At 36.4% G+C, this 26,237-nt stretch overlaps 1 protein-coding gene across 6 annotated transcripts in view; it reads right to left on the minus strand.

The window, feature by feature from the left end:
- Nucleotides 1-26,237, minus strand: part of KATNAL1 (katanin catalytic subunit A1 like 1) — a 119,285-nt gene that overhangs the window by 12,870 nt on the left and 80,178 nt on the right. For all 6 annotated transcript variants that reach the window (XM_059378173.1, XM_059378169.1, XM_059378172.1 and 3 more), the window contains 5 exons: nt 20,651-20,778; nt 19,946-20,051; nt 15,391-15,549; nt 13,887-14,013; nt 11,572-11,706 (listed from right to left, as the gene is read on the minus strand). In XM_059378173.1, the coding sequence (XP_059234156.1) occupies nt 11,572-11,706; nt 13,887-14,013; nt 15,391-15,549; nt 19,946-20,051; nt 20,651-20,778 (655 nt within the window). The remainder of the gene's footprint in view (nt 1-11,571; nt 11,707-13,886; nt 14,014-15,390; nt 15,550-19,945; nt 20,052-20,650; nt 20,779-26,237) is intronic.

Consider the following 26,237-nt stretch of genomic DNA (forward strand, 5'->3'; position numbering starts at 1 on the left):
AATTGGTGTGATTCAACTTAAGTTTTAAAAAAGATAAAACTTTGTTTGAGGATACATTATTAGGTGAAAAAATTAAAGATAAAAATAAATTATTTCCAAAAAAGGAATAACAGTGATTACCACCAGAGGGCAGGAAGGGAGCGATGCTGGGAAGAATATACTGGGAGCTTCTGAGGTCAGATAATGCTCCATTTCTGGTCCTAGAAAGTAGTTACATGGTTGTTTGCCAATTATTGGATAGAATGAACTAAATTTTAATACATGGTTCTATAACAAGTTATAGTTCTCACTCACACACACAAAGTAAGACAAAGCAAAGCAATGCAAGGAGAGGCCACAGTGGGAAGAGAAACAAGCAGGCGTTATCTGAGATAGCCAGAAAAAAACGAAAGAGTATGAGTCGGAAATCTTTACCTCTAGAATTCCTTCATCTTGGGAGCTCCTTATCCTTGATCATCCCCAGCCAACAGGCCCACCTTAGAGTTCACTATGGTATAGAGACATAGAAGTCCTGCACTCAGATGGTCAGCAAGAGGGGTGTGGGAAAAACAAGGGGAGGACAGGAGGCCCCTAGGTCTGCTGCTACAGAAAGTGGCTGTGCTCCTGATGCCTCAGTAAGAACTCTGATTGTAACCCAAGTGCGATTTCATAGTGCTCCACACATAGCAGATCAATGTTAGCAAACAAATATCACTTTGCTCTTAGTCCTAATGCTAAGAGTATCACCGTATTTGTAAATCGAAATGTTTTACTGCAGCCTGCCCTAAGAACTCAAACACCAAGTTCAATATAATGTATTATCCCACGGAAACAAAGTTCCAGTCAGTCACCTTAAATGAACTTTGGAGCATAAGCCTGCTCAAAGTGAGGGTGTAGTGCTACTGAAGCCTACTAGGAAGCATCCTGTTCCCTAGTCACTGTAATTTGGGGGAAAATAACTTGTGATTCTGGTTGTATCAGTGGTTTGTTAGAAGATTCCAAGTAGGATTTATCGACTCTATAAAACTGAATATTGTTGAAGGATTTAACAAGAAATTAATATGTTAATAAAGAACTGCAAATGCCACATAACCAAGTCAGTACACATTCTAAATTTAAATAAACATCGTTAAAAGGATTATACACTTCTTATATTAACAATTCTTCTTAAGCACACTTGGCAGTCCAGTGAAGAAGATAGCGGGTATGTGCTCTGGGGCCAGACTGTCTGGGCTCACAGCCCTGCTCTGCCTTGCTGGTGGGATACTTAACCCCTCAGTGCCTCAGCTTCCTCACATGTCAGATAAAGATATGAAGAGAATCTACTGCATAAGATTGCTGCGTGGGTTAAATAAGTTAATACATGTAAGGACTGGCCCACAGCACTCAAAAAGTGTTCATTGCGGTGCCTCCCCACCCCACGCCAGCACCACCAGTGGTTAGCCAACAAACTAGATTAAAGGGAGACACAGAAAACCCAGATCCCTTTTATTAAGGACCATGTGAGACACGGCTGGGAGACATAAGGCCAGGCCAAAGAAGCCTTCACAGAATTAGCATGCTTTAATGTCAACTTTGAAATATCAATAAACATTTCCTAAATTTGTATTTATTTAAGTAATCTCTATACCCAATGTGGGGCTCAAACTCACAACCCCAAGATCAAGGGTCATAGTCTCTTCTCACTGAGCCAGCCAGGCACCCCACTGGATTTTTTTTTTCTTCTTTTTAAGTAAGCTCCACAGCCCAAGATGGGGCTCAAACACACACCCCAAGATCAAGAGCCACATGTTCTACTGACTGAGCCAGGCAGGGGCCCCAGTAAAGTTTAAATAGAGGCAAAGAGAGAGAACAATCAGAAATGGGAGTGCCATAAATAAGGACATGGCAGTAAGAAGCAGCATGCATATACCAGAGTCGCTGCGGGGAGTAAGTAGAAAAGTACGAAGGAGAGCTGAGAAAGGCAAATAGACACAATTAAGAAGGATACGGTGTGGACCTACAACTTAAAGAAAAGGGGGGGAAAAAAAGGCACTCTGACCCTGATGTGATAGGAAATGAGTCTAAGAGACTCTATGACACTTCAGTGATTTAGGGAGGTTATTCTAAAAGCAAAATATAATTAAGTGAAAGGGGCTGAAAAAGGACTACATTAAGCTGAGCCTGCTGCTGTAATTTAGGTGCATAAAGGAAGAAGAGACTTAGTGTGAGGCCAGGCTCTAGCTGCGCCTGTTATTTTGCCATTTGTTAACTATGGCAGATTGTATTTACCAGGACGGCTGCAACAGTCTCTCTCATCCCACACGTGCTTCTACAATGTGGTCTCGCCACTCTCCCACCCAGAGGTAGTCTCTTGAAAGTGGTAGGGCTGTAAATGTTGCAACCCAGGGTACAGCAGAAGTGACACTACTAAGGCTAGGTTATAAAAAGGGATGCCCCTACCACCTATTCCAGTGGAACATCTGGAGCCCTGAACTACTACGTATGTATGAACTCTGACTATCTGAAAACCCACCACGCCTGGAGCAGCCAAGGCTGCATGGAATGGCCGCAAGGAAGAAAGTGCTCCAGAAGACAAGCTCTGGCTGAGGCATCAGGGGTGCCTTTAGTTTTATCTATTCTCATTTTTATACTTCCTTCCTTTTCCAACTAAAAATTTATTTTCATGGGTTGCTTTGGTTCATAAAATGTCCTTCAAACTTTTTTTTTACTTTCATATAATCTTTCTTTCCATTAATTTTACCCTAGATTTCTAAATCATTCCTTCAGGCCTCTCATTTTTCTGAGGGTTATTGTTTTATCTATTCCAGACCCTCTGTCTTACCAAATGCACCAGCTCTTGTGAGCTGTCTATTCATTTTCAAGTAACCACACCTTTGTTTCTGTTTTTCTCTGAAGATTGGTGAAAATCTAACTTAAAAGCACTTTGGCCAGAATTTATTATTCCTCATTCTCCACTGCAAAATACCATGGACTAGGGCAGGTGTGGGGGGCTGTTAAACAGGTGATAGGGATTAAGGAGTGTACTTGTTGTAATGAGCATTGGCTGTTGTATGTAAGTGTTGAATCACTATGTTGTACACCTGAAAGTAGTATTACATTGCACTGGAATTTATGCTGTACTAGAATAAACTAACTGGAATTTTGAATTAAAAAACTTGAAAAGAAAAAGTACCATGGAGAACACTAAGATCACATGACACTGTTTCCCTACAGTTAGGTTAAGTGTATGCCTACCTTCCAACTAACTGCACCCGGAGCTCTCTAAGGACAAGGCTTGTACATCGCTTATATTCCCACAGTGCCTAATAAGTGCCTAACAGTAGAGAGCTAGATAAATACCTATTGAACTAATACAGATGAAAGAAAAAGCTAGACAGAGTGGAGTTCTAATTATGAAACCTGTTTGGATACACATTAGGAGAAAGCAATTTCTCAAGTCCCATGGTCACAAGGTACACACCTTCAGACTAATAATGAGCAAAGAGAAGCACCCAAAAGTGATTATCTATAATGGACATAACGTTTTCATAAGGGAAAACAAGTTTAGAAGAAAGCCCTTCAGTCAGCCAAATCTGTTTTCTTCTCCAATATTTCAAAGAAAGCTAAATTCCTACCTTTGTATCACAAAGCATGTCTTTCCCCCCAATACCTAAGCTCTCCTCAGCAGTTTATAAAATTGCTATCATCGACTATTTTTCCAGTTACTTTTTTCCCTCCCTGTTATGGTGAATTAAAGTTCACAATACCAAAGTTTAAATGATGTAAGTTCAAGTAGTAAAACTTTTATTTTCCCCCATTAGTATTAATTTCTTATTTATAATCATTGTACACAGTAGTAAAATTAAAACCGATTTCATAGATATATACCAGACAGAATACAGATATTTGGTTTAGAAAACAAGGAAGAAAAAAAGGAGGGGAAAAAAGAGAAAGGAAAGAAACATTAAATCAGAAGTGGTAACAAGCTACTCAAATTTCAAACCTTCATGTGGCTAATATGAAAGCAAGCCAGGCAATAAGGAGCTGCTTCTGGGGGTTAGAATATTCCAGGATAGCTTAAAGCTTCTAAACTGAATCACTTTCATTACTGCTTTAAATAAGTTTATTAATATTGTAAGGCCAATCAAAATTTCAGCACTGTTTTAAGAAAAATAACATTTTTCAAGTAATGAGATTTTGAGAATTAATGGAAAGACAATACAAGACAACCTATGAGCTAGAAATCTACCAATTAATTTTATCACAGAGCCTTGAGATATAGTCATGAAAGTGACTAAGGAATATGTTTTAAAAATTAAGTTTTGGGGTCTTTGGGGGGCTCAGTTGGTTGAGTATCTGCCTTCGGCTCAGGTCATGATCTCATGACCCTGGGATCGAGACCTGCATCGGGCTCCCTGCTCACTGGGGAGCCTGCTCCCTCTCCCTCTGCTGCTCCCCCTGCTTGTGCTCTCTCTGTCAAATAAAGAAACATCTTTAAAAAAAGAAAAAAAGTCACAGGTGAGGCTTCCATTTCTGGCCATCACAAAAAAACTGGTACCAGACTTTCTTCGGTAAACACATAAAACAAAAGAGGCAACTGTTTTCATGCATTAGCCAACAGACAGCAAATAACTGTAAAGTAGCTTTTTCTTAAGTTCTACCAATAATACGAGTGCCTGCCAGAACAAAATTCAATACCTTTCAAAGGAAAACAACATAATCCAGACTGCCTACAATGTGCAGCATATAATAAAAACTACTGGACTCATCAAGAAACAGAAAAATGTGATCCATAATTAAGAAAATGAAAAAGCAGCCAATAGAAATTGATATTCCAGATTTAAGAATCAGCTGAAATAAACTATAAAGTCATATATCAATTATTTATTTCTGAATAAGTTATTACACTAAAACTTACTGGCTTAACATAATTTATCATCTTCATTGTTACTGTGTGCATCGGGAATTTGGGAGAAGCTTAGCTAGAACGCTCTCACTTAGGGTCTATGATGGCTAATTTTATGTGAACTTGGCTGGGCCACAGTACCCATACATTTGGTCAAACATTATTCTAGATGTTTCTATAGGGATGTTTTTGTATGAGATTAATATTTAAATCCATAGACTCAGTAAAGCAGACAGCTCTCCATAATGTGGGAGGCCTCATCTGATCAGCTGAAGGCCAAAGCAGAACGAAAGCCAGGTCTGCCCAGAACAAGAGGGAATTCTGCCCAAAGAGGACCCTTGGACTTGCATTGTGACACCAATGCCTCCCTGGGTCTCCAGCCTGCCAGCCTACCCTGCAGATTTTAGACCTGCCAGTCTCTGTAATTTCATGAGCTAATCCATTAAAATAAATCTGTCTCTATATACATGCTCTATGAGTTCTGTTTCTCTGGAGAACCCTGACTAATGCAGGGTCTGTCATGAAATTTTAGTCAATGTACAGGTTAGGCCTACAGTCCTCCAAAAGTATATAACTCATGTAACAGGTAAGTTGGTTCCATTGGCTGCTAGTGGGAGACTTTCGTTTCTTCCCATCTGGGCTTCTCCATAGGCTATTTGTCCTCATGGTATGGCAGCTGGCTTCCTCAAAAGCATGTAATCTAAGAGAGGGAGAGCCAGGCAGGAACTATCCTTTTTATGATTTAGCCTTAGAAGTCACTTATAGCATCATTCTCCCATATTCTATTCCTTAGAAACAAATCACTAAGTCCAGTACAGTGTCAGGGGGAGGGGAACTAAGCTCCAACTTTTGATAGGGAAAATCTCCAAGAATTACAGGAAAAGATAGACAAAACGGATAAAGAGCTGGGGAATCCCAGCAAAGCAACAGAAACTATATTAAATAGCCAAATTAAATAGCTAGATTTGCAAAATATGTTTGAAATGAAAAATACATTGGTTGAGATTAAAAGTAGATTAAGAAATGGCAGAAGAAAGTGTCAATGAACATGAAGATAAATGAACAGAAATTATCCAACCTGAAGAATTAGAAAAAAGACTGAAAAAAATATAATAGAGTCCAGTGACCTGTGCAACAATATCAAAAGTCCAACATACGTGCAGGATAAATGAAAAAGGAAAATTTTACAGAGTACATCATAGTAAAACTGCTGAAGACAAAAAGATAAACAGAATATCTTAACAACCACAGAGATGGGGTGCCTGGGTGGCTCAGTCAATTAACCATCCAACTCTTGATTTCAGCTTAGGTCATGATCTCAGCCCCTCACTGGGCTCTGCGATGGCTGTGGAGTGTGCTTAAGATTCTCTCTCTTTCTCCTTCTGCCCCTCCCTGCCTAAAACAAAAACAAAACAAAGAAACAAAAAAAACCCTGGAGAGGACAACCACTCAAAAAAATTCCAACCTACTTTCTATAAACATATACTACTACATGACCCAGTTATCTGACTCCTAGGTATTTATCCAGGAGAACTGAAAACATATGTTCACACAAAGAATTGAACATGAATGTTGACAGCAGATTTATAACAGTCACAAAGAATGCCCCAAAGAAGAATGGGCTGCAAAGGGACACAAGAAATCATTTCAGGATGAAAGATATATCCTGCATTCTGACTGTGGTATGGTTTCATGGCTTGTATGTCAAAATCAGCAAATTTTAAGTGGATAAAGCTTACTATAGATAAATCATTTTTCAATGAAGTTGATTTTAAAAAACAGTAGCTAGAAAGGAAGAGATACATTACATACAATGGTGTGAATAACAGTGGACCTCTCATCAGAAACCAGTGGAGGCCAGATGACAAAGTGACATCTTTATAAGTAATGAAAGAAAAAACGAAACAAAAAACTTTTTCTAACCTGGATTTATTAAAAATATCCTTCAGAAAAAAGGGTAAAAGAAAGACACTTCATATAACAAAAACTGAACTTGATGCTGGCATTTCTTAACTAGAAGAAATATTAAAAGAATTCTTCTAGAAAAATGGGAGATGAACCCAGATGGAAATCTGGACCTTAAGATAGAAAAACAGAGCGGTGCGGGTATTAAATATGTAGGCAAACAGAAAACACTACTTTTTTGTGCCCTCTTGGTTGAAGTTTAAACTGACAATTTAAATCTCATTATATTGTGGGATCTATATGAATGTAGGTATAAAACACATGACAAAATAGCACAAAGGCTTGGTGGGAGGTGGCAAACAGTTCTTATATTTTACATGAAATAGTACACTTTAAGTCAACTGTGAAAAGTTACAGATGCATACTGTTAATTCCTAGATCAACTGTTAAAAAAAAAAAGGTATGGGTAAAAATTCATTAAAGGAATTAAAGTGGATACTAAAGTGGATACTAAAAAACAGTGAATTATCAAAAGAAATTAGGAAAAGAGGTACAGAGAAACAAAAGGGAAAATAACAAGATGGCACATTTAAACACCCCCATATCAATGATTACATTGTATTTAAATGGACTAAATATGCCAATTAAAAAGAAGAAATAAACGGATAAATAGCCAGACCCAATTATATGCTATCTACAAGAACTGCACTGCAAATTTAAGGATAGGGTGAAAACTCAAGGAAGAAAGCAGATATATAAAGCAAACGATAAGCAAAAGAAAGATGGTGAGGCTATGGTAACATCAAAAGTAAACATCAAGTCAAAGAATCTAACCAGAGATAAAGACATTTCATAATGGTACAAGGACAAAGAAGATATACCAGTAACTTTATGTACCTAATGAACTTCAAAATGCATAAAGCAAACACTGACAGAATTAAAGCAAACAATAAACAAATTCACAATAATACCTGAAGAGTTTAACAACCCACTCTCTGTAATTGGTTAAAAAAAAAACAACAGAAAAAAAAAATAAGTAAAAATCTGAAAGATTTGAATACTATCACACGAACTTGATCTGACCAAAAACTATAGAATATTATAATCAACAAGTACAGAATAAACATGCACCAAAAAGACTATATGCTGAATAATAAATTCAATAAAATTTAAAAACTGACATTCTACAGAGTAGTCCCTGACTAGAATGGAATTAAGTTAGAAATTTAAAAAAGGAAAATTAGATTTCTAATTGAATAGTAAAGAAAATATGCTATAGCAAAATCTATGGGATAAAGCCAAAGCAGTGCATAAAGAGAAATTTACAGCTTTAGATGTTTATATTTAAAAAAAGAAGAAGAAAGCTTTAAAATCAATAGTATAAGCTTCTAACTTCAGAAAAAGGAAAGATTATACTCAAAGTATAACAGAAAAATAATAAAAATAAGAGAAAAAAATGTCAATGAAATAGGAACAGATGGGGCACCTGAGAGGCTCAGATGTTTAAGCCTCTGCCTTCAGCTCAGGTCATGATCCCAGGGTCCTGGGATTAAACCCCACATGGGGCTCCCTGCTCAGAGGAGAGCCTGTTTCTCCCTTGCCTTCTACTACTACCCCAGCTTGTGCTTTCTTGCTCTGTCAAATAATAAATAAAATCTTAAAAAAAAAAAAGAAAGAAAGAAATAGGCAACAGAAAAATTACAAAGCAAAAAACTGGGTTTTTGAAAAGATTAATAATATTGACAAATCTCTAGGAAGATGATCAAGAATAATAGAGCTAAAATACAAATGACCAATTTTAGGAATGAAAACAGAGGCTTTACTGTAGATTTTATAGAGAAGAAGAAAATAAAGTATGTAGATTTGTAGTATGTCAACTTAAGCTGTAATTTCACTTCCCAGCATTCACATTGCATAGCTCAGGTTCAGTGTGGACCACATGTCATTATGGGTGAAATTTGAACAGCAGAAATGAATCAACTCAGAAAGTTCAGCACATGAAGTGCATTTGCAGCTCAAGCATACTGTCACTTATCTTCTGGCTTAGACTGCCAGTATGGAGAAGGTTCTGCCAGATTTCCTCCTTCAACTTTTTTGACTCCTTAGCCATGTGTATATTTAATGCTGTTATAATCAGACACCTCAATCCTCAAAGTTGGGAGTCTCAGAAGCCCAATATGAGTTCCAGTCTATCTTCATGGGGTTCCAGCTCATCCCCACAGGTTAAATAATTTGTCCTTGTTTCCACCACTTAATCTTTCTTCCTGATTGCCCTCACTATGGACTTCAGGCTCCAGAACCAGACAGGAAATCAACAGCCTCACATAAACCCTTTAGTCCGCTTGTATGTTTCTATTAGGTCAAATCCCAATTTGAAACTTAGAAGAAATGGACAAATTCTTTGAAAGACAAAGCTTACTTAAGGAAAAACAGAGTGGCACCTGGACAGTGCAGTTGGTTAAGTACCCAACTCTTGGTTTTGGCTCAGGTCCTGATCTCAGGGTCATGAAGCTGAACTACACATCAGGCTCTGCACTCAGCAGGGAGTCCGCTTGGAGTTTCTGTCTCCCTCTGCCCCTCCTACCCCTGCTCTGTCTGTCTCTCTCTCTAAATCAAATAAATAAATCTTAAAAAAGAAAAGAAAAAATAGGGGTGCCTTGGGCGGCTCAGTCGTTAAGCATCTGCCTTAGGCTCAGGTCATGACTGCAGGGTTCTGGGATTGAGCCCTGCATCAGGTCCCTGCTCAGTGGGAAGCCTGCTTCTCCCTCTCCCACCACCCACTCCACCTGCTTGTGTTCCCTCTCTCACTCTCTCTCTCTGCCAAATAAACAAATGAAAAATCTTGAGGGGGGAAAAAAAAAGAGGAAGAAAAAATAGATAACCTGATTAGATAGCCCTATACTTTTTTAAAATCAATGGAACAGAACAGAGAACTGAGAAATAGAACACACACATACACAGCAAAATAATTTTCAACAAAGGTGCCAAAATAACTCAATGGAAAAAGAAAACTCCTTTTAACAAGTAGTGCTCGAACAACTCTCCCTCTCTCTCTCTATATATATACGTGTATGTGTGTATATATATATATACGGAAAAAAATGAAGTTCAATCTCTGATACTACATACACAAAATTACTTCAATATGGATCATAGATTTAACTATAGCTTCTACAAGAAAAACAGGAGAAAACCTTTGCCCTTTGGGGTAAGCAAAGATTTCCTAAGACACTAGAAGTGCTATACATAAAAGAAAAACTTGACAAGAGAACATCACCAAAATTAAAACTTTTGCTTATCAATAGATTCATAAAGAAAATTGAAAGGCAAACCAAACTGGAGGAAAATAGTCACAATGCATGTACCTGATGAAGAATTATACAGCATTAATAAAACAACAAATAAACCAATTGAAAACTGAGCAAAGGACCTGAAAAGACATTGCACAAAAGATATACCAATGACCAAGAGGTACACAAAAAGGCACTCCACACCATCAGTCACCAGCGAAATGCAATTTAAAGACATAATGAGATAGTATTTCAGACTTAGTAGTATTGACTATACCAAGTGTTGGCAAAGATATGAAAATACTGGAATTCTCATTTGTTTATGGTGAAAGTGTAAAATGGTACAACCATTTAGGAAAACACTTTGGGTACCCAAGGACCCACTCATTCTATTCTTAGCCATATTACCCAAAAGAATAGAAAACATTCATCCATAAAAAGATTTGTACAAGAATATTTATAGCTTCATTCATAATAGCCCCAAACTAGAAATAATTCCAATGTACATCAAAAAAGAAATAAATTGTAACATAATCCTATCAAGAATAAACTACCAATCATGTAACCATATGGATGAGTCTCAAAACATTATGTTGAGTGAAAGTAACAGACACACGAGAGTACAAATGTTATGATTCCATTTATATGAAATTTAATAATAGGTAAAACTAATCTATGTGATAAAAATCAGGAAAGGTAATACTTATTGAGGGTTTGAATTAACTGGTAGGAGGCACATAGAAACTTCCTTGGGTCAGAATATCTTACATCTTGAGTAAGGTATTGATTAAACAGGGATATTCACTTGTCAAAACTCACCAAATTACACACTTAATGGTTATCCATTCAATTCCATGTATATTTTACTTCAATATGAAAAGAAAAGTAGTCACTTATGAAAAGTTCAAATCATCGATAGGATGAAGTTATATTTTTCAAAGCAGTGTATTTTTAAGAAAATCCCAAGAGATATTTTTAGTCACTTAAGATTCAATGAGGACTTTATGGGACCCCTGGGTGGTTCAGCCAGTTAAGCGGCTGCCCTCAGATCAGGTCATGATCCTAAGGTCCTGGGATCAAGTCTCACATCCGGCTCCTTGCTCAGCAGGAAGCCTGCTTCTCCCTCAGCCTGCCACTTCCCCCCAGGCTTGTGTTCACTTTCTGATTAAAAAAAAAAAAAAAAAATTAATGAGGACTTTAAATATAAAAGTAAAACTTTAGACATCCTATCAAACTTATTAACATGAAAACTGCTCTGAATGGAAGAACTGCTCTGAAATGTAAGGAACTTCAGTGGAGTACTACTGTGGCCTCTCTTCTGATCTACTACAAATTGTTTTGTGATGCCATAAACTTTAAGCATGCCAAAGGATTAAAAGAATTTAATTATATTTAATTAAAAGGATTTAAGAATGCCAAAGGATTAAAAACTTACAGAAACAGAAAAAGGTAACAGGAAGTAAAAGAAAAAAACCAACATATAGATATAGTAAAAGGAAGGCATCATACCTGTTGGGAGAGGTATATATATCCTTTTTTCTAGTCTCCTTCTCAGAGCTTCATCAATGTCCCATGGGAAATTAGTAGCAGCCAATACCATAACCATTTTGGAAGGATCATCATTCTCTAAAGCTCCTCCAACTCCTATACACAATAAAGTGGAAAGAAGGCATTTTTTTTTTTACAGTCCTTTATTCTCTCATTCAACATTTTTAAACATCTGCCAGAGGCTTTGTCATATGCTCAATGATGAAAATAATGCAGTCCTTCTGACCTCTGTATGGTGGCAGAACCAGACACATCAACAGATGACTATAAACAAGGAGATAATGGAATTCATATAATCTATTACGGGAGTCTAATCCAGTAAGAAAAACCTTCTTTTTTCCTGTAAGAAAATGAGTGTATAGTTGCTCTGGAAAAAAAAAAAAAAAAAGGCATGGGAGATCATGCGGTTTTATTCCTTTTCCAAATCATGAAGTCCCTCAAAAAATTTTTATTTTAGTTGTTAGTCTAATTTATTTTCTCAAGAAGGAAGAACAGAAGAAGGTTCACATTTGCTAATGTACTAGCATACAATCATAATATGGCAGGACATACTGCAATAATTTTACCCTTCATACTTCTAAGTGACTTGGAAAAAATAAACAAAAATCTGAGAAAGAACATAATAATCAGTCACTACTGAAAATATCTTTTCTTTTTATACCAAATCAAACACAAATACCTTGAGTCTACTTTTTCAGAATTAAAGTTTTAGAATAAAAAGTTTCAGGTTACACAATGGGAACTCCAGAAAATGTGCAGTAACAACAAACACTCAAAAACTTTATTGCTAAGAGTTTCTAGTTGTGGCCTGGCTTAACGAGGTAGTGAATTTAAAGCAATCCAGTTCAATATTGTATTTCCTTAACAAATTATTACCACACTCCTGTTTCAGTCATTATCACAAAAAATCAAGCTATCCAATTAATCAACAGTCACAAACACCCCTGGATGAAATTCAGCTAAATTTATAGTCAGTGATATTTTTGAAACATCTAATGTGTTTCTTCTCTAGATCCCTCCCCCAAAGTATAACATAGTCACTTTTTTCTCTCATACTTTAGCATAAACTAACATGATAAACTCATGGAGGGCAAGGACTCCTATTACTCTGTTTCACACATGCCTACAGTGCCTGGGAATGTATACAACACACATGGTAAGTATTCAGTAAGTATCCCCAGTTGCTGTAGAACCATAGCTATTTCCAAACAACACATTCTGAATTTTTTTTTTTAACACATTTTACATTTGCCACACAACTACCAGAGTAATAAACCTCTAAAAGCAATTCTGACCCACCACTCTCTTCCTTCATTGCCATTTCTTTGTCTGAATAACGTCTGCCAAAGTTTCGAAGCCCAACTCGGCTGTTTCCTTCCATGACTCCCTTAATCTGGGTGGTACGTCTCCTCCCGTGTTTTCACCACACCTAGATTAGTTCTACCACACAATTTTAAAATGCATTATTGTTAAGTTGCCTGCTTCCCAACTAGATCAGTGGTTCTACTCTTTGGCTTCAGGATCTGTTTGTACTCTTAAAAAAAAAATTACTGAGCTCCAAAGAGCTTCTGTGTGTGTGGATAATTCATCTATCAATATTTACCATTAGAAATTAAAACTGAGAATTTTTAAATGTATTAATCCATTTTAAAGTAACAAATCTATTCTTTGTTAATTTAATATAAATAACATTTTATGAAAAATAACGGTTTTCAAAACCAAAAAAACAAATTTAGTAAGAAGAATGGCATCTTCTTACATTTGTAAATCTCCTTAATGTCTGACTCAACAGAGAACAGCTGGATTCTCCTATCTGCTGCTGCTTTCCATCTATTATGACAACCCAAATGTCTTCCAGCCTCTGAAACACTCCACTGTATTCTCGTGAGACACAGAGTGAAAAAGGGCAAATAATGTCTTGATTTTATCATGAAAATGGTTTAGCCTTCACAAACCTTTTAAAAGGGCCGTAAAGACCCCTGGGGCCCTGGACCACATCTCTGAAACCTCTGCAGTCCTAGTAAGATCCTTACCGGCCATGACATTCCTTTTCTTTGTAACCTCGGAACCTGAAATGGCATGTGATTCATAACACATTTGCAGTAAATGCTATCTGAGTGCATGAGCAAACTGAACAAACAGGTGGAGAACAAATGATTACAAATACATTAAGGCTGCCTTCCAGTCCACTCACTGAGAATTTCCACAGTATGAATTGACCCAAAATTCACAAAGGAAATGAAACAGTTTGGGGACAGTAATTAAATATCAATTACCATCCATCTGAATGAGTAGTTCAGACTTGACTCTGCGACTTGCCTCATGTTCATCAGAGGTTCCTCTTCGACTACAGATAGAATCTATCTCATCGATGAAGATCGTGGTCGGCGCATAAAATCTAGCCTTTGTAAAAAACATTTTAAAGCAACAATTCAATGAACTCATAAAATAATCTGAATTTTTTTTTTTTTTAAGAATTTTATTTATTTATTTGACAGAGAGAGATTACAAGTAGACGGAGAGGCAGGCAAAGAGAGAGAGAGAAAGAGAGAGGGAAGCAGGCTCCCTGCCAAGCAGAGAGCCCGATGCGGGACCCGATCTCAGGACCCTGAGATCATGACCTGAGCTGAAGGCAGAGGCTTAACCCACTGAGCCACCCAGGCGCCCCAAATAATCTGAATTTTTAATGCCATTTCCTCCTCCTAAAATAATGCTTTAAAAAAAGAGCAGAAATTTCTTACTGCTTTATTGCCACCGTTTGACTACTGACAAAGATTAAATCGTTTATATCAGAAAATGGAAATTTCAAAGAATAAAAGTTAGATGGTTGGAGAAGGTGGGGGACAGATACATGGGGATTCATAGTACTATTTTTGTACTAACTTTTGTGTTTGAAAATCTCTATAATATAAATCTTCTTAAAGATAAATTATCAATCTCCATCTTCAAATATATATTCTTAAATAACTACTGCAAGTCCCTTCCGAAAAAAGAACAAACTTTTATGACAGATAAACTTCTGATTTTTAAATTAAATACTAAAATACACCCTGCTCAACCAGCTCATTAGAAATCCAGAAATATCAGGAAGCCTGGGTGGCTCAATTGTTAAGCTTCTGCCTTAGGCTCAGGTCATGATCCCAGGGTCCTGGGATCAAGCTCTGCACCAGGCTCCCTGCTCAATGGGAAGCCTGCTTTACCTTCTCCCACTCCCCCTGCGTATGTTTCCTCTCTCACTGTGTCTCTCTCTGTCAAAGAAATAAATAAAATCTTTAAAAAAAAAAAAAAAAAAAGAAAGAAAAAGAAATCCAGAAAAATCAAACCACACATATTTCTAAAGTGTCTTCTACCCTTTCTGGATAGGATGCCAAAGGGCTTTCTCGTACCTCAAAGAGAAAGATACACTGAAAACACATCAACTACTCCACAAAACCCACCACTCCATACCTTACTCATGTGTCAAGATGGAACTATTCAACTACATCTCCATTTGCCCTTTTAAAAACAGGGCACCCTGGGGCACCTGGGTGGCTCACTGAGTTAAGTCTCTGCCTTCAGCTCAGGGTCCTGGGATCATGCCCCGCATTGGGCTTCCTGCTCAGCAGGGAGCCTGCTCTCCCCACCCACCCTCTGCCTGCCTCTCTGCCTACCTGTGATCTCTCTCTGTCAAATAAATAAATAAAAATCTTTAAAAACAGACTCCCTAGACGAATGGATGTAAAAGGGGTATCATTTGCCTACACAATCAGTTCTTTGAAATCTGAATATATCGTCACTCACCATTTCAAACAACAGACGGACTAACTTCTCAGATTCACCTCTATATTTAGATGTCAGTGTAGAAGAGGAAACATTGAAGAATGTTGTGCCACATTCAGTGGCAACAGCTTTAGCTAGCATAGTCTTACCGGTGCCTGGGGGTCCAACCATCAGTACACCCTGAAATTTCAAAAGATGTATTAAATGTTTTAGCAGATTAAAAAGCATTCTTATAAGGTATCATCAGCTATTGATGTACATAAAAATTTTCCCATCAAAAGATTAACTCAACTGTCACAGTAAAATCACAGTGTATTTGACATAAGTATCATTTCATAGATTTAAAAAATGACTGATTTCACAAAATGTCTCAAATCAGAGGCACTTAGAAGTGGGCTAACAAAAGAGCCAGGCAATAAGAAATCTTCTGATACACTGAGAAAGAACCTACCCAATTTTCTTAAAGTTGGAAGAACGTAAGTATGTGTAGTCTTGAGCATGGCTTAACAGTGACTACTCTGTTTAAACATAATGAAAATAAGATATTTTCTACCACATATTCCTTGACCTCCTAAGGGACAAAACCTGCCTTCTACAACACATAATACACAGTTTTAATCAAAAAGTAGAGATCCGGGACACCTGGGTGGCTCAGTTGGTTAAACTGCTGCCTTCCACTCAGGTCATGACCCCAGGGTCCTAGGATCGAGTCCCACAAAGGGCTCCTTGCTCAGCAGGGAGCCTGCTTCTCTCTCCCCCCTGCCTGCTTGTGCGCTCACATGCGTGCTTTTTCTCTCTCTGACAAAATAAATAAATAAAATCTTTAAAAAAAAAAAAAAAAAAAAGGAGAGATCCACCTATTAGTTAATAAGGTAACTAAAATCCAGTGGCAATTCAAGCATAATCAATTCAGCTAGCATTTTATCAGCTTAATGTGCTAGACAATTAACAGTTCATATAAAATAGTTACTGATGAAAGAACTACTAAACACAAACTAAAAACTAAATCTTAGTTACCTCTTACCTTTGGCAACATACAAAATTCTTCTGTAAAAATAAATCAATAAGGAGTAAAAGTTATTCAAGAACACCAGTCCTCTGGTGTTGAAGGCTACTGGATATTCAATACTCAGTATTTTCTTCTTCCAATGGAAATTCAAATACATAGTTAACACTACATTTCTTTTGTATATTGGTTGGTGATCTTTAAAAGAATTCTGTCCCATTTATTAATTTAATTTAATAAGCTCCTGGGGATTTAAATTTTGAAAACTATGCACACATAAAGTTTCCAAATTCAGAAACTGTCCAAACCCTTTCCTATTGTGAAAATTAAAGGAAAACGCCTTTAAAATAGAGCTGCAAGGCCAGAAGGGGGAGCTCTTGTGTCCTACAACTCTTAGTCAATTGCAAACCCTACTGGATGAGACCAGCCTTACAAGTCTACATACACTACATTAGATACTTTACCAGCCAGGCATGAGGAAGAAAGGTTTTTCTCCTCCCTGTGGCAACAATGAGAGAGTGTCAAAACCAATGGGAGAGTGTCAAAACCCAGCCAATGAAAAACCACTATACTGTAACCTCAGACTTTACTCCAATAGATTTTTTCTTTTATTACATCCCTCCTAATTTCCCCTTTCCTCTATAAAAATCTTCTCCTTTGCTCTCCAAACTTACGTGTGGTTCTGCCATAGCCTGTGTCCCAAATTGCAATTCTCTGCTATTCCTAAATAAACCCATTTTTTGGTGATAAAATAACCAACAGATTTATTCTTAAAGTTAACACTAGGTATAGAATTCTGACACCTAGAAAGAGGATTTGAAACACTACTTATATATATAAAAATTTTTTTGCTTTCCAAGGAATTTGTAGCTGTGCATGAGATGGATATTTTGAAAACTGTACAAACAACTATGGTATAAGCACAGCTATAGCAAAATTCATTATTTCTCTAATGTCCCTTTTGAATGCCCTCTCCGTTTCTGTAATGTCTTTCATGTGGCCACCTCCAGTAAGAGTTAATTTCCAACATCTCCTCTATTTCCTGTATCTACTTCTCTACTGGCTCCTTCCCTCAGTATATAAACATACTTAAATCTGTCCTGTTTAAAAAAAGAAAAAAATCCTTTGCTTGACCTTACAAACCCTTTAGCTACTATCTACTTCTTCCCTCCTCAGCCAATCTTCTTAAATTGTTCATGCTCACTATTTTTTCTTTATGAGCTACAATCTGACTTCTGTCTCCACTAATTCACTAAAGTGACCTAATTTACTAATCCAGTGGTCAGTTTTCAACTTTTACCTTCTGTCCTTCTCCCTGACCTCTGATGGTGCTGATACCTGAGGTTCATTCCCTTCTTCCTGAAAGTCTTCACCCTCTATTAGTTCTAGAAGACTGTTCTTCCCTGACACTCCTCCTACTTAGGACTCTCTTCCAGTGCCTTTCAGTTTTCCTCCTTCCCTGCCTCTATATTCTCAAAGCAACCAAGCTTCTTGCTCTTTTTCCTTTATGGACCTCCTTGAACAATCTCATCTACACCCATATTATTATTTTAATTTAAATTCAAATTCTATCCTAAGCTCCAGAACTCTACTTCCAATTATTGCTGAGTATTTATCTAAACATATTTTGTTTCTATTTAAACCTGCTCATCTTCTTGATTTCCAGTATCAGTTCACAGTTCACAGTACTGTAAATTAAAGAATTTGGCTGTTCTTTTCCCCCAGTTCCTGGGAGGTAGATTATAAATCCTTGGAATTTTCAAAATGACAGGAGTGCTCTGTTGTTCACTTGAACCATGAATTTTATGCTGAGGTACTCATGGTGGGCCCCTGGATAGTTTATGCTAATGAGATGATTCAAGATGGTAGCTGGCCTTCCCAGAAAAACCAACCATGGGATTAGAGGGACCTTGAGCTGTACAAGATCAACTAGACCTAGAGAAAGAAGGGAGACTGGAGACTGAGACACATGGGCAGTGATTCAATCAGTCATGCCTATGTGGTGAAACCTCAATAAAAGCCCTGAACACTGGAGCTGGAGTGAGCTTCCCTGTTAGCACTATTCTATGTACTGTCACACACCCACAGCATCCTAATTCTATGGGCAGAAAACAGAAGCTTCACTTTCAGCCTCCTTGCAGATCTTACCCTCTGCATTTCTTCCTGGGGCTAGTTCTGATTTGCCTCCTTTTGCTACGTTAAACCTGTTATTCTAAGTACAATGCTTTCTTAAGTTCTGTAAGTCGTTCCAGAAAATTATGAAACCTAAGGGGGCCCCCAAATTTATAGCCAGCTGGCCAGAGTGAGGGTGACCTGGGGATGCCCAAGTTTGCATGTGGCACCTGAAAGGAGGGTAGTCCCACAGAAAAGGGCCTTCAAGGTGTAAGTTTTGGCTCAGTTTGGGGTCGCTGGAGTCAGAAGTAATTGCATACTCCTTCAATTCAAGACTGGAATTTGAGAGTCCTACAACTCGCACCCTCTCTCTATAAACATTCAGTCATAAGTTATCATTTACCTTTTAAACATCCCTCACAAATCCACCCATTTTTCATAATCAAACAACAAATGCCTTGTGCAAGTAGCTTGGCTACTGCGGCCAACATGATTTTTTACATGTGCAAATCACCTTCCTGGTAAAGACTTACAGGGCTCATCATGATAGGGGGGTTACACCTACAATGCTGTCTTAAAACTCCTATAAATAAGCTATTTTAAGACTTTTTTCTCTCTTTTAAGTATTGTTTTTAAAGTTATAATACAGAGGAAATGTACGGTAATATATTACCAAAATTAGATAAATCTATACCAGTCTATAAAAGTGTTTAAGTTCTTGAAGACAATCAAAATGCCATGAGTATTCCAAGCTATTTGTGTAAATATAAAATCTCTCCTCCTCTTTACTTTTAGGCATGTCAAAAGAGGAAGAGATACTGAGAAGAGAAACAAACCTTCCTAGCTAATTCAGAAGGGCAGAGTAAGATCATGGGTTTTACTTAACTCTACTGAGCAGACTAAAGGAAGCCTTTGCCTGTGACTGAGACCAAAAAAGTTCCAGGCAGCCATTGTTAGAAGGGGATTTTAATATGCTAAAATAAAAACAATGGATTTAGGAATAGCCCTGAGCAGGCTTTTTACCCTAAAGTAGATGGCAGGTCTAAGAATAATACCAAACCTAAACAAAAGTGATCAAAAAAATTAATTAGTGAGAAATGTGCCAACTTTCAGAAATGTATTTATTTGATCAAATACTTATTCTATAAGACTATCTACTATTTAATTTGCTTGTTAACTTATTTGCAGAAACAGACATCTAGAAAATTTTTAAAGCTAATCCCTAGCCCAGCAATCCTGAGGGCAGTGACTTAATTAAAGACTGTAGTTTCAACACTCTGTTCCTCTGAGAAGCAACACACCTCAACTACAAATTCAAATCCAGGTGTTAAGAGGGTACACAAACCTCCTCCAACCTTTACCAACTTGGTTAACAAACACACAAAGTAACCACAGTGATGCCGTTCATTATCATGCAAGCATCATCTTTAAACCAATCTTATTTTAATAAATGCTCACCTTCCATGGCCGTCTAATCCCTTTGAAAAAGTCAGGCATCCACATAGGGAGAACAACAGCTTCCCTCAGCAACTTCTTAGCTTCTTCCAGATCTGCTATGTCATCCCTTTGCAAGAGAACAAAGTTTCATGTTTATTCATGGACACCTTGACTTACGGTCAATACTAATTTTTTAGAATAATTTTTTATGAAATTAGTATATTAAGAACACTATTTTAATTAATATTGCATAAAATGATCAGTGAAAATATATTGTAGTTAATTAATTAGGACATGCTTGTTTGTTTTTAAGATTTTATTCATCAGAGAGAGAGAGAGAGAGCACAAGTAGGGAGAGCAGCAGTCAGAGCCGGCAAAGGCTGGTAAATGGGAGAAGCAGGCTCCCTGCTGAGCAAGGAGCCCTGATGTAGGACTCGATCCCAGGACATGACCTGAGCTGAAGACAGACACTTAACCCACTGAGCCACCCAGGCGTCCCTAATTAGGACATGTTATTGAATTAACAATCTTTGTCAGTTATGTCAACATCAAGTTAACATGTAAAATGACTTGGTTAGCTTTTGAAAGAAGAACTGTCCTGTCAATTCTACACATGCATTTATTATGGATGAAGGCACAGTCATGGATAATAAGAAGAGACTAACATTAGGCCAACCAATAACTTGTTTTCTCTGCTGCTTTAATTCAAGAACTTAAAAGAATTACCAATGAATGCTAGGATTCCTGGATACAATGTCTCTCTCAAGAGCTTCCACCAGATCCTTATCATACCCAGCACCATCAAATTTAGGAATTTCACCATCACTTGCACCATCTTGCATATTCTTCCTTCCCTGGAGACAGATATAAAAAAAGTACTAGTTAATAAGAAGATAATTTTAATTAACATCATTGAGCTTTCAAGATATTAAAATGTAATAATTTCAAAGTAACTTTTCATTATTTTAAGACACTGTTTTGTGATTATCCAAATGCCATATCTGTTTATTTCATCAGAAACAGATGAACTTTATTACACACTTCTTTACATTTACATCCTTGGGGGTACAGTTTCAAGTAAAACTAAAATGATCCTTGCTAGATACTTCTAAGTTTGTGGATGTGGGGAATTTCTAGTGCCACCAAAGAATATATAGAATATTAACGGAGAGGAAGAAACAACATTAACTTACTGAGAACCTACTACATGGCAATAAATCACAAATATGTTATCTCATTTAATACTCACAACAAGGTAAGTATTATTATCCTTATTTTTTTACAAATAAGGAACTGGAACTCAGGTAAAATACCCTAATCAAGTTTAAAATTATTAAATGTCAGTCAGAGTAGAGACTTTAATGCAGCTCTTTCTGACTTCTCGAACAAATGCCCTTTGCACAACATCAGACCACCTCATGCCTGAGTCAGCTTAAAGCTTAAGAGCTTTACAAACTATGAATCCTATGAAATTATGAAAGCCAAGAAAGAGGCTACAGATGAGGAAAGCCTTGGGACTCTGATCTGCATCTTACAAAGCCTTTTTTCCCTGTTACTCTTAGCACCTCCCAGGATTTCCTCCCAGTAAAGTCCTTGGACCACATCACAAAATCACAATAATGATAATGGTAAAAGGACCTTTTTAAGTAGTATTATTAAGACCACTAAAGCAATATACTTTACCCCAAATTCTTTATTTAATAATATGGTGGCTTTAAAAAAGAATTACATGCTCTGGTTTCTGTGGGGTTCTGCCAAGATTTATTCAGCTTTGAAGGGCTTTAAATGAAATGCTCTCAGTTGCTAGAGATAGTTCAACCACTGGAACTACTTCAGGGGACAGAGCCAAATACCCTTCTAGAGTTTCAGCCCCATAGTTACTGTCTAATACAAAAATGAAAGGGAAAGTAGTCAAAAAATGTGTGAATTTCCTAAGCTTAAATCTGAAGAGAGAACAGAATGAACCTCTCCTACCACACTTCATCTGAGATTAAGCATAAGCTTGATCATAAGTGCTGACAGGGGACTAAATGGCTCCCCTTGGGCAAATGCTTGAGTTCATTAAGCCACTAGGTAAATGACCAAACAGTACTCTTGGTGACTTGACCCAAAAAACAAATAATTTACTGTATCTGGGTAGCACGGTGACAATATTAAGCTAAATTTTCATAAAGATTCTTATATTTCAGATGATAGATACCAATATTGACACTATAAAGAGAGTATATTTGTGGCATATTTAACATGACAAACATAAATATTTAAAATAAGCTCAGCCTAGAATCACACTTTCTAACACAGGTAGGACAAGGCTACGAAGTGACATTCAAACAAATCACTGTTAATTCCCTGTAATCATTTTTAAAACTCTTCTAGAAGTAAATCAACTAAAGAATGCAACAGCAACTGATATATCTGGGACTTATTAACATGCCATGATGGGACAGTCATTGTAATTTGAGACTTATAAAATTGTTTAAAAATATAAGCAGACATCCATTGTAGTATGAATTCCCAAGTGGTAGAGAAGACATGATAAACACTGCCAAGAGAAAGAAAAAGCTGTACACTTACCTCAAAGTAGTAAGAACCAGAGGATTTAAGAATAATTATGTGAGCATCTGTCTAATACATTTCATTGTGTTAGGTTTTATCAGTGAATGAAAATACACTATCTGCCCTCACTGAGCATCTAGTCTAGCAGGGGAAACAAGTAACATGTAAACAAAACAAAAACACACATAATCATAAACTGTCAAATGCTATGAAAAAAACTGAGTGGTCCATGTGGCTAAGAATTGAACAAATAAAACAGACTGGAGAGACAGGCAGAGGCCAGCTCACCCTGGCCCCTATAGGCCACAGTGAGGAGTCTGGATTTTATTCTAAATGTACTGGGAAAATATCTGAAATATGTTAAATAGGGAATGACAGGATCCGATTTAAATCTTTAAATAACCCTTCTACCACCTACCATGTGGAAAAAGGATGGAATAGAAGCAGAAGCAGAGAAAGAAAAACCTGTGTTACAGTACTCAAGGTCAAGCCTTTCAGTACACAGAAGAGGAAATGTGGGGTAAGCCAGTCAAATGACTTCCCTAGAATCCAAAGTTTATCAAAGACAGAGTTGAGATTTGAATATAAATTAAGTACTCCAAAAAAGATTCTAAGAACTCTTCCAAGTCAAAATGGTGAGGTTATTAAAAAACAAATTTAGATAAACTAAAAATAAGTAGTTTGGTGACATTGGGAAATCAATAAAATGGGTGATCATTATCTTTTGTAACAAATACTCAAACTAGAATAGGGATAACAAATAGAGGTTACTGTGGTTTCAGTTAATGAGCTAGATTAACTGTAATACCTAAAAGAGACTTAGTTTTCAAGCAATAAAGATAACCTTACCCAGATTATTACCTGAACAGTTTCTAGTAATAATAATAATGATAGCTACAGTAACACTGAAATGATCTTAGAAAAAAGTCTTTGCTTAGATTTTCACATTAATTGACAAAGGTCAACATAGCAAGAATTTGTTATTTAGCATAAAATCTAACAGACCTTTTTCCTCATTAAAGCAAATATTTTAGCATCTTTTTACTAACATCTAAATTACCCTTATCAAGAAAGGTTTATTAATGATCTTTCATTAGTATTGGCTAATAATACTATGTGAAAAAAAATGAGGCTAAAATTAGTGACTAACGTATTATATAAAGTCAATTAATGACACAATTTGGCCTAAAGTGCAAATAATGGTTTTTACATTTTACTGCATGTCTTCTCACATTGGCAGATTAAGTAGAAGACAGTCAGTTACTAGCTCTGGGTCTTGCATTTCAAGTGACAAATGAATTGCACCCAAAAAGAATATCCAGGGCAATGAAAATTCAAAAACCACATCATATAGAGGAGGATCAGGGACACTAGAGACATCTAATGGAGCCACATGACCAACTGACCTATTTACCTCTATTTCCTCTATATTCGTCCAAAAGAAAGAACCAGGACAAATTGAAAGTAACAAAAGATATAAATTTCAGATCAACAAAATAATTTTCTAACAATGAGTTCTAACAAAGGGATCATTGCTCTTGTTAGGTTGTGAGCTACCCAACATCAGAATTACTAATTAGTAATTAAAAACAAAAAACAAAAACACTGGCCCACAATCACAGGGATATCCAAGCTCATCTGAACTCTGAGCTCCACATCACGACGTTCATAGCTTGAAATGGGTCACAAAAATATTTGTATCACAGAAATCAGCTGATAGTACAAATCAGGGCTTGATTTATTACTTTACTAATGGCCTAGACTTAAGAAAATAATGGGGAAAACATTAATAATGCAAATGAAACTTAAAAGTATGCCATTTCTACAGCTGTTACATTGTAAACAGCATAAAAATTAATGAAATATTTTTCCATTATTTGAAAACTATTAACTGTTTCATCAAAGTTGCCCAAATAATCAGTGAATGAGTGAACTACCAACATGTATTTCTACTGTTTTACTTTCATCTTACTCATTAACAGAAAAAAAATAATACCGACCAACATTCTTGTCAGAACTACATTTTTATTCATTTGTTAACTGCAACCACCATAGGTTGGCTACAGATAAAAAGAGCTGAGCAAAAGTCAGCAAAGGCATCCTGTGAGAGTCCATTCACTCTACAGAATTTACAGTAAAGAGTACTATATATTTAATTATTTGTAAATTATGTGCTACACATCCTTTATGTCAGTCAGATTTACAATAAATGTGTGAATGTGTATATACACATTTTTTCAGAAAACTAGTTATTGAACATTTAACAATACACTGCTAATTAGATGATCATTATTCATTAAATAGACCCCATAAGACAGTATCCATTTCTTCATAAGAAAAAGAAAAATTTTTCTGAAGTCACTGTTCATTTGTATAATCACTTATCAACAGTTCTCAATCCGGTTTACAACATCTCTTCACATCAGACATCCCTAGACTTAACTCAGTGATGAGAAGCAAAGTATTCAATAAGAGCCATTTGTTACATGCAATTCAATGAAATGAAGTCCTTTAAGTTTAATAACTTTAAGTCAATTCTATTAATATAATTTACCATCCTTTAATCTGAATTCTATTTAAAAGCATATGTAGCTTTAATCATGAGACCGTAATAGAAGCACTGCTCATTTCGCTAAGAGTTAATTAACCATGAAGTCATAGTCTTAAAAATACTTGAGAATCAGAGTTTTAGGAATTAAATTTATTTTTGGTGGTAACACAGAAACATTTCCTCTGCTACCTAGTATTTTTTTTTTTTTAGACCATCCTTTTTCAATATAAAAAAATACATTTGTTATTTCTATGTGTATTTCTATACTGACTAGAGGCTTAAATAGTAATACATCAAATTTTCTCAGGTACATTCAAATAAGACTGAAAAATACAGCAAAGTCAATTGATTTATCTCACTCCCACTCATCAATAAGAAAATAACCAACATGAAGCTAGAATCACATTTTTTTGAAGTCTATGTTCCCTGTACCAGCAAGTCTGACTAACACTAAGTATGCACATAATAAAGGTGTGTTAAGTAAATAAGGTAACAAACTGGCTTTTTGATGACTCTGTAAACCTCAGAGAGAGAAAAACGGTAAGAGTTGAACAACAGATCACTATACGAAGTGGTTGTTACTTATTGGAAAACACTATTTTTAAGCTTGGACCCACCCGAAGCTTGTCAACAGTTAAAAAAAAAAAAAAAGAAGAGGGGAGAAAAGATTTAATCACTCCCAGAAAATGAACTGGAACTCTTACAAGAAACAGGTATTCATGATGCATTAAAATAAGATAGTATGCATTTTCAAATAAGAGACTATATAGCATACTGGTTAAAAGCTCAGGTGTTAAAGAATTTAACTCCTAGTTCCCCCACCTACTTGTGTATGACTCTGTGCCTCAATTTCTTCAAACGCAGAACAGGGAAAATACTGTTGAGGCCACAGGAATTTATAGAAATTAAATAAGCCAATATACATACATGACTTCAAAATGGGGCTAGTACAGGTTAAGTGTACTCAAGAACGAGTAACATCTGCTACTGCTATTATTAGTGGCCCCATCACATAGTTTGCAACACTAAATTTAAAAATCCAAAGATACTGAGACTCTTGGGCAAGATATGTAATTTCTCCTGTCCTTACTTTTTTTTTTTTTTACACCTATAAAGTTAAGCGGTTTGAATACAGCAGCAATTTTCAAACATTTGACCAGGACACAATATAATAAATTCACTTGAGATGAGCTACTATATACTAAT

This window comes from Mustela nigripes, chromosome 15 (assembly GCF_022355385.1).
Source record: "Mustela nigripes isolate SB6536 chromosome 15, MUSNIG.SB6536, whole genome shotgun sequence".
Lineage (NCBI taxonomy): Eukaryota > Metazoa > Chordata > Mammalia > Carnivora > Mustelidae > Mustela > Mustela nigripes.